This window comes from Cnephaeus nilssonii (genome assembly GCF_951640355.1).
Source record: "Cnephaeus nilssonii genome assembly, chromosome: 19".
NCBI lineage: Eukaryota > Metazoa > Chordata > Mammalia > Chiroptera > Vespertilionidae > Cnephaeus > Cnephaeus nilssonii.
The window spans coordinates 7,578,500-7,587,578 of record NC_137090.1 but is presented as its reverse complement, the minus strand read 5'-3'; the positions used below and the strand labels follow the sequence as shown (position 1 = coordinate 7,587,578).

Here is a 9,079-nt window from a genome sequence, read left to right as displayed (position 1 = left end):
AGCCCCACTCACCAAGGGGCCAGGGTTCTGGCAGACCAGGGGTCTGCATGGGACCAGGCCAGGGCCGGGGTAGATGGCCCAGGTGTGGAAGATCCCGGCTGATTCAGCAAGACCAGGAACGAGGGCTGTGAGTCAGGGCTCTCTCGCCTTTGTTTGCTGCAGGTGGGGAAGCGGCCTGTGCTTTACCCAGCGGGTGTCAGCACCAGGGAGAGAGCCAGGGAGTGCTGTGGGTGCTCAAAGCCCTGGTGAACCCCGAGATGCGCCGACCCCTGACCTGGCCCGGCCCTTCTGCCCCAAACTGATGGCTCAGCTCTCCCTCTGGAAGGGTTTGATTCAGCCCAAACCAGGAGCTCTGGCTCACTCAATAGAGGATCAGAACTGACAAAAAGGTGATTAATGGAACCTGCCAGGCCCCGAGTGATGATCTCCCCGGGGCTGCTGAGCAGGTTCTGGCCAACGCCTCTCCGAGGAACAATACCTCAGATCCCGCAAAGCCCAGCAGCACGCACATGCCCCCCCGCCGGACCAGGGCACCGCCCTCCCCACCCCTCCCCTCCCCAGCGGGGACTTTCGGGGCCTTGACACAGGAATGCGGGCCTCTGGCCCACAGGGAGCAGCTGAGCCCTCCTGGGGGAAGCCGGGCGGAGGTCCCGGTTCTAATAGCACAGGACGGAGTGCGGGCTGAGGCACTGCGCGCTGGTCTTGAGCTTTCGGCTGTGCTTTCTGGTGAAATCACACCACATTCAGTCCCCTGCCCGGGACGTTTCCAGGGAAGGAGAGAGAAAGCTGGTGCATGACCACCCCCTGCACATGAGGCTGCACTTAACCTGCGGAGTCCGTACAACAACCAAAGAGGCTGCTTATTGGCCCATTTTATAGATGAGGCCGCTGAGGTCCAGGGAGACCAAGCCACTTGGCCAAGGTCACCATGAAGTCAGGATTTAAACTTGGCCTCTGGCTCTCTCGACCCCACCTGATGTTGTCGTAGAGACTTCTGTGAACTCGGTGAATGATCTCTGGGTGTTCCATTCTATATGTGTTTAAAGATGATAAAATAACACTAGTTAACATTTCTTGAATGCTGTGTTAAACACTCTACATGCATGACTTCAAAACAACTTGACTATGGGGCGGCCAGGGAGAGGTCAATGGTGTAGCGGGGTGGGGGGGGGGGGGGAGACTTATGTAATACTTTAAATAATAAAGAATTTAAATTAAAATAAATAAATATATACATGTAACACAGACCCAAAAAAAAGCAACTTGACTATTTTTATCATACCCTTTTTTCAGATGAGGAAACTGAGGCCCGTGGAGGTTAAATGCATTGTCCAAACTCAATTGTGTCAGAGCCAAGATTTAAACCTCTGGTTGCAGGGTCTGTGCCCTTAACCACTGCCTGGTAAACCCCTTTCAGGCCAGTGTTAGTGCCATCCTATCCAAACAGGGGTGTCCTCTGTTGACCTCTCCGTTCTCAGGACCCCGTCCCCCCAGGCCCAGCTGGCGAGCGGTCCTGCTCCCCACAGTGGCAAAGCCGGTGCAGCTGATGCCCGATGGCTCAGCCTGTCTAACGACTGCCTCCGGTGTGAGCACCAAAGCTCGGGCTTGCGAGGGCACTCGCAACGCTGTCTGCTGGTTTGGGGAGAGACGGATGGGAAGCAGGGGTGGTATCCAGTGGGGTCACCCCAGCTCTAAATCTCATGGGAAAGTTGCCAGCTTCTTTTTTCTTTTTCTCTCTCTCTTTTTTTTTTAATTGTATAGCTTTTTTGTTTTATTTTAATATTTTTCATTGATATTTAGAGAGAGAGGAAGGGAGAGAGATGGACAGAAACATGGATGAGAGAGAAACATTGATGAGAGAGAAACATTGATGAGAGAGAAACATCATCAATTGGCTGCTTCCTGCACACCCCCCACTGGGGATTGAGCTCGCAACTTGGGCATGTGCCCTGCCGGGAATGGAACCGATGGCCTCCTGGTTCCTGGGTCGATGCTCTACTGCTGAGCCACACCGGCCGGGCACCTACTGCCAGCTTCTCATTTCCCCTGTGCCGCCAGCTGCCCACGGAGGGCCAGGTGAGCTCCAGGTGGGCACACGCCCAAGCCACTCTCAAACACCCAGAGCCGCGTCTGAGGCAGGAAAGCAAAGGAGAAGCAAGGGCGTGCGTGAGGTCAGGATCTCTTTAGCGCCCCCTCTGAGGACACAGCCGTGCCCAGCGTAGACAGGCCCCCGCTGTCCCAGGTCCCACAGTCGGCTTCCCCTGAGTCCCAGCTCACAGAGACCTCCCAAACCATCGTGTCCAGCCTGACTCCTCAATTTAAAGACGGGGACAGTGAGGCCCGGAGAGGGACAAGGACCGGCCCAAGTCCTCAGGGGGAGAGTGGCAAGCACAGCACACGTTTGCTCTAGGAAGCCCAGCCCGAGCGAAGGACACGCCCAGGGCCCTAATCCCTAGCCCCAAAGCCGCCCTCTCTCCTCTCTCCATGGGGAAAAGGGAGGCCCAGTGCCTGCTGCTCGGATTGGCCGGGGGCCAAGCCTTACCTCAGCCCGGGGGCAGGCAGGAGGCGGGCCATCTCTGCTGAGACTATTTAAGGGCTGGGCCTGGCAGGAGCTACCCCTGGGCGTGGGCAGCTCACTCCAGGGTCAGGCAGGGGCCAGGGCTTGGCAAGTCCGAGGGCCTCCCTGACGGCCCTCCTGGGGGAGCCCCAGCAGAGCAGGACCCGGTGCTGCAGGGAGAGAGAGAGACAGCTTCCCTCCCCCTCCCGCAGGTTGGGGCCCAGCCCCCAGAGAAGGCCTCACCTGCCTCTCTGCAGCTTGCAGAGGTCATTACTCTTACAGACTAAAGGCTGGGAACACCTTGGCTGACTGCTTAGGGCCCAAGACTTCTCCACAGAGCCCGGAGGCGGTGAGGCAGGAACAGCCAGGCCGTTGGGTCTGAGAGTCTCAGACCAGGAAGGCGCCTGGCTGTCCCCAGGAGGCCGGGGACCTGGCCCCCCGGTGCCTTGGGCCTCAGCATAAGCTTAACCACAGCGTGAGAGACCGAGCTTAGATGCGGGGACCATCTTTCTGGCCGTATCGGCTGTAGGAGGCTGGACCGGGCTGCCCAGTGAGGTTAAGAAGTGGGTTTCCGCTGGGTACATCCTGGTAAGAAAGGTGTGTCCTTCGTCTGTCACCCTTGTGTCGCCAGGGGAAAGCCAGGGTCTGGAATCAGAGGCAATTCCCAGACTCAGTTTCCCTCTCTCCCAGCCCATGACTTTGCTCCCGCTACTAACGTCCCTGGGCCTCGGGTTCCGTTCCTGGAAGCTGACGCTGCAGGCGGACCCCGCTTTTGCAAAGCTGTTGGGAGAGTAATGAGATGCCATTCGTTGAATGCCTGGCACAGCGTGGGCGCTTCATAAATTGTGTTTCCTTCCTCCAGCCCCAGGGGAAGCGTGTACTCAGGAGACACATTCTAGATTAAATCTCCCCCAGAAAGCACAGGAGCCAGCTTCTCTCCACCCAGAGCTGCCGGGCAAGGGGTTTTATGCAGCGAGACCCAGAGGGGCCCCCTCTCAGAGGGCTTGGCTCTCCCCCAAAATGATTTGATTCTTAGGATTACAGAGTCCCACCCCCCCACCCCCCAATCTGCTCTTCCCAGAAGGCTAAGAAACCAGTTCTCCCTCTCCCCACTGACCCAGCCCAGACACAGCACCCAGAGGTCTCCACTTCCTCATTCCCTGCCCTCTTTCCAGGGCTAAGAACCCCAGGGGAACCAGCCCCAGACCGGAGGCAATAAATCAGGTGTGCGTGCTTGCCGCGGCTCTAATGGGCCGGAGAGTGGAGACGCTGGGGTCCGGGGAGCAAGAGCGGGGTTTGGACAGAGGAGGGCAATGGGGGTTGGTGTTGCTTTGGAGGTAAGCTTGGGGAAATCAGGGAGGCCCTCCTGGAGCTGGTGTTTTCTTCTCTGGGCACTTGAAGTGTTTTGTGCAGAGGAGTTGGCTTTCAGGGGGCAGAGATGGGAATGGCTCTGCCACCTGGAGGTCAGGTGTGCCTGGCTGGGAAGGAGGGAGGTTCGAGCAGCACCTGTGGTGGAGGAGGGTCCTGGCAGTGAACTGGGAAGGGCTGGGGCCTGAGGCCCAGAGGCAGCCCTGGTCTTGGAGTCATACAAACTTGGGGCTCGGCCCCAACCCTGCTGCTTACTTTAAATTCAACCATGAGGTCCCTGGGCAAGTCCTGCCTCTCCCCAGCTCCCTCATCTCTACGTTTCCCCCTCTCTAAGAGGAGAGGAGTCAATCCTGACCGCCCACCGTTGCATTCCAGGAGCCCCGTGGGTGGGTGTGCCCAGCGCAGTGCCGACCGCACAGCAGGGACCCAATACACTCCATGCACCAGTCACGCGGTAAGTTATTAGTCGATGGTTTTACATAAATCACATGTATTCCTTTTGTAGGCGACAAAAATAAAAAATAGTGTATATAAAAATACTAACTAGTTGCTACACCAAGTTCTGTGCTAAGTTCACAAAACCGCTTTGGGGAAGCCCCTCCTCAGGCACCCACCCACCCCGTGTCCTGCTCCCATGATCACCGAATGGAGTCAATCAGAACAGCAAGTCACCCGGGCGGCGTGGGTTTGTCCCAGGGCCTGGGCACCCCAAAGAATGAATTACCACTATGCAGGGAAGAGGCCAAAGTGTGTGTGTGGGGGGAGACCCTGGGCTTCCTCAGAGGCCCTGACAAGAAAAACTGGACGCACTACCAAGAGATATTTGAAAAAGGAAAAGCGGTTTTTATTGCGTGGACAGACACCACCCCGTAGAGATGGCCTTTTACACAAATGAGGCGGGGGAGCTGGAGGTTGGGTGGGGGGGGGCACGTAGAGCAAGCGAAGCTCCCAAGTAGGAGACCAGGACCCTCTTGCGCTGGCCCCGCAGAAGGCAGAAGGGAGGGCTTGTCCCGCCCGCTGGCCCGTCCTCCGTCCGCCCGGGAGGTGGGCCTGTGAGGACGTCGCTCCTGCCCTGGGCGCTCAGATTTCCCTCTTGCGGGAAGAAACCACCTTCCCGTCCACTGACTCCTCCACGTTGATGTGGAGTTTGCTGCTGCCTCCGCCGCCGCCGCCGCCTCCCAGGGAGGCTAGAAAGAAGGAGCAAGCTTTAGAGTGGGGGCCCGCCCTGTCCTCCTCCACTCCCTGGGGCCCCGGACCTTGGCGGAGTTCCGGGAGAACTGGGCAGCAGCCCTGAGAGTGGCCACTGGCCCCTCCTTGGGCTGGTGTTGAATTACTCATCGCAGAGAAGGGCAGGTGCCCGGCAGCGAGCACGGATGTCGGGGTTTTAACTGCACGTGACCAGGGAGTCATCCTGGGCCTCTCAGCCTCAGTGACGTGGGGCTTGGGGGAGCGAGGCGCTAGACAGAGCCTGGGGGGTTCTCGATGAACTTTCAACCCCAGCTCTCCCGGGGCTGCTAGAGGGTCCCCTGGGGAAGAGGTATCAACTGGAATGGGCGTGTCCTCACCCGACTGGAATGCTTGGCCTCTCTCTCCTTCCTCCCATTCCAGCGGGAATGGGGGGCTTAACCACGCCCCTCCCCACTCAGGAAGAGCTAAGCCTTCTTACCTTCTCTGGTGCCAATGCCAGCCATCCTGAGAGAGGAGGAAGCAGATGTAAGCAAAGGCTCAGCCGTCCTCCCCAGCCCCCTGCATCCACCACCCCCCCACACCTGACTCCTCTAGAGGCCGAGAGCTGGTCCCGACATGCCACCCCGGTGCAGACAGATGCTGGTCTACAATAGCACCCCATCTGCTTCACGCATGGGATGGAAGCCAGCGGCTGCCGTGTACAGAAGACACACAGTTCCAGGGAAGGGACGTGGCCTGCCCAAGGTCACAGCCAAAGACCAGCGTGCAGAACCCCGAGCCCTGCCTCTCGCCCCGTCCTCGCTCACTGCAGCGCTCTCGACCCCCAGGATGGCGCTCCGCCCCGACCACAACTGGCCCCTTCCTCCTCCCTCCCTCTGCACCCCGCCCTGCCTGGCATCCTGGCCCTCCAGCAGGTTCCGGTAGGTGGTGATCTCCTGCTCCAGCCGCGTCTTGATGTCCAGCAGGAGCTTGTACTCCTGGTTCTGAGCCTCCATCTCGCCGCGGAGCTCACCCAGTTGGGTCTCCAGGCTGCTGACGAGCCCCTGGATCTGCTGCAGCTGCATGGCGTAGCGGCATTCCGTCTCCGCCAGCGAGGTCTCCAGCCCGGCTTTCTAGGGGGGCAGCAGACCAATAGGTGCCACGTCAGGCCAGAAGGAAGCACCAGGGGCACAGGGAGGGGTGCTGAGTGAACGCAGGGAACCCCCTCTGTGGGAGTTGGGAACACCAAGGCTTTATCCGCCAGGGACGATGGAATAGACTGGGGGGGGCGGGGGGGCGGGCAGGAGGGCCATACCATGCTGAGCTGGGACTGCAGTGCCAGGGACGATGGAATAGACTGGGGGGATGAGGGGGTGGGGGGGCCATACCATGCTGAGCTGGGACTGCAGCTCGATCTCCAGCCCCTGCATGGTGCGTCTCAGGTCTGTGATCTCTGTCTTGCTGGTCTGGATCATCTCTGTGTTGGAGGCCACCTCCTTGTTCAGCTCCTCGGTCTGTAGGTCACACACAGAGAAGTGAGCCCCATGGACTTCCCGGGAGACCTGGGGAGCTGGGGCAGGCCGGGAGGTCCGGCGCACCTTGCTGAAGAACCAGGCCTCGGCGTCTCGGCGGTTCTTCTCAGCCATGGCCTCGTACTGCTCCCTCATCTCGGCCAGCACGCGGGTCAGGTCCACGCCCGGGGCCGCGTCCATCTCCACGTTGACCTGGCCGGCCACCTGGCTGCCGAACTCCTTCATCTCCTGCAGGGTGGTGACAGAGGGCAGGAGAGCAGAGAGTCGGGGGCCCCACATGCCAATCCTGCTCGCTCCCTAACTCACTGCGTGGCCGTGGCTCTCCCCGTACCCACCCAACCTGCTTGCCGCTGCCCAGGAAGAGGTCTGATGGCCCGGGCCCCTCGGCTCTCAGGGTCTCGCTTCCTCTCTAGTGCTCCCAAGGGAGGACCTCAACACAGCAGGGTCCTTGCATGAGCCCATGAAGCAGATCCGGACAGCAGTTCCCACTGGCCACCCGGTCTGGCTATGGATGAGCGAGGAAAGGGATCTGGCTCACCAGGGAACGGTGCCCCTTCCTCTCCATGGGAACCCCTGTTTTGGAGTTTATGGGGTGCATTTCTGAACCACTAAGCCCTTCAGACAACTATGAGGAGGCACCAGCGGCCCCACTCTGGTCTCACCACCCTCACCTCCTCGTGGTTCTTCTTCAGGTAGGCCAGCTCCTCGTTCAGGCTCTCAATCTGCATCTCCAGGTCGGCCTTGGCCAGGGTCAGCTCGTCCAGCACCCGGCGCAGGCCGTTGATGTCGGCCTCCACGCTCTGGCGCAGGGCCAGCTCGTTCTCGTACCTGGGGAAAGAGAGGGAGCCCAAGCTGAGGCAGGGCGAGGGGTCTGGGCTGCTTGAGTTGGGAAGGAGGGAGGCCAAGAAAAGGGGGGAATGCAGAAGGGGGGGGAGGGGCAGGAACACACTTGAGTCTGAAGTCGTCGGCAGCCAGCCTGGCGTTGTCAATCTCCAGGATGACCCGGGAGTTGTCGATGGTGGCCGCCAGGATCTGTAGGAGACAGCCAGTTGGTGCCAAGAGAATCCCTCTCTTCCCTGCTGCTCTCCCCATTCTGTGCCCCAGGTCATCCTCCCCTCCCCCCCCCCCCCACCTCAGGGGATGATCTCTCCTCTGCCACCACCAACAGAAACCTGTAGGGCCCCTGGGGCCGAGTCCACCCTTATCCCGGTTGCCCACTACTTGATCTGCCCTTGTCTCAGGGGCCTGGGAGACCAAGGAACAAGGATTGCCTGGCACCCCCTGTGGGAATAGCCTGGCCGGGAGGAGAGGGGGTGGGGTGGGGGGTGGGGCTCTGACAACAGCCCTCTCAGGGATCGTCCACCTGCCTCCCCTTGGACAGCTCGGAGTCGCTGGCCCCTGCACACCTTGACCCAGCCAAGGATCTGCAGGACCTCCCGGCCAGTAGGAGGCACCCGGAGGGCAGCTGAGGAGGGCATCTCACAGCTGAGAAAACCGGCCCCGGCGAGCAACAGGGTGAGTGAGTGGGCAGCAGAGCCCGTAGAGAGTTCCAGGTCTTCTAAGTCCCCATAGTGCTTTGGGCACCAAAGCCATCCTCGGAGGGTGTGGCTCCTGCAGCTACATCCATCGTTCTCGGAGAAGAAGCGCAGGACACCTGCTCTCCAGGGTGTGTGGTTCAGGGAGAGCGCTTGCCTTCTGTCACTGTGCCCACCTTGGCCCCCCCGTGGTCCTGACCAGATCCCGGGACCAGCCCCGCACTGCCAAGGGGAGCAGATGGGTGCCGGCGTCCGTGCCTGGAAAGCATTCCCTGGGCTCCAAGTTTGCCAAGGTCACCCCCTGGCAGTCATTGCCCGGGCAGGAGAGGATTTCCTCCAGTCAGCAGGAGCACGGATACTAGAGGTGTGGGCAGGGCCCAGCCACCCGTCCCCTCCCTCTGACCCCTAGGGCTCACCTTGTCCCGCAGCTCCTCGATGGTCTTGAAGTAGTGGCTGTAGTCGCGCTCCGGGCTGGCCGGGCTCTGCCTCTGGTACCAGTCTCGGATCTTGACCTCCAGGTCGGCGTTGGCCTCCTCCAGGGCGCGCACCTTGTCCAGGTAGGAGGCCAGGCGGTCGTTGAGGTTCTGCATGGTGATCTTCTCGTTGCCGGAGAGGAGGCCGCCGTCGCCACCACCAAAGTCACCAAAGCCACCGCCAAAACCCCCACCATAGCCACCCCCAAAGCCACCGCCAGCCCCTCCACCGAAGCCAGAACTCATGCCGCCCCCGTAGCCCCCTCCTGACCCCGAGGAGACGAACCTTGCAGAAGAAGCCGAGATAGTTCGGCTCCCACCGCCCCCGTAAAGACTCCCCCCACCAAAGCCACTGCCCCCACCCCGGAGGGCACCCCCCCGGGAGGAGCCACCTCCAAAGGTGGAGGAAGTCTGCAGAAACGCGGTGCTCATGGCCAGGCGGCTGCC

The 9,079-nt window shown here is 60.5% G+C and overlaps 1 protein-coding gene across 1 annotated transcript; it reads right to left on the bottom strand.

The window, feature by feature from the left end:
* Positions 1–4,745: 4,745 nt before the first annotated feature.
* KRT15 (keratin 15) lies at positions 4,746–9,079 on the bottom strand. Its single transcript, XM_079798202.1, has 8 exons — positions 8,576–9,079; positions 7,574–7,656; positions 7,296–7,452; positions 6,691–6,852; positions 6,481–6,606; positions 6,005–6,225; positions 5,592–5,617; positions 4,746–5,112 (listed from the first exon to the last, which is right to left on the bottom strand). The coding sequence occupies exons 1-8, from the start codon at positions 9,062–9,064 to the stop codon at positions 5,006–5,008; spliced, it is 1,371 nt and encodes a 456-aa protein (XP_079654328.1). The 5' UTR covers positions 9,065–9,079; the 3' UTR covers positions 4,746–5,005.

Bases quoted from the DNA above. Each gene is read 5' to 3' on its own strand.
- KRT15 (XM_079798202.1), bottom strand. From the start codon at position 9,064: ATGAGCACCGCGTTTCTGCAGACTTCCTCCACCTTTGGAGGTGGCTCC. The intron at 7,657-8,575 runs GTGAGCCCTAGG...TGTCTCCTACAG, and splicing joins TCGAGGAGCTGCGGGACAAG to ATCCTGGCGGCCACCATCGA. The intron at 6,226-6,480 runs GTATGGCCCCCC...CTGCCCCCCTAG, and splicing joins TGCAGTCCCAGCTCAGCATG to AAAGCCGGGCTGGAGACCTC.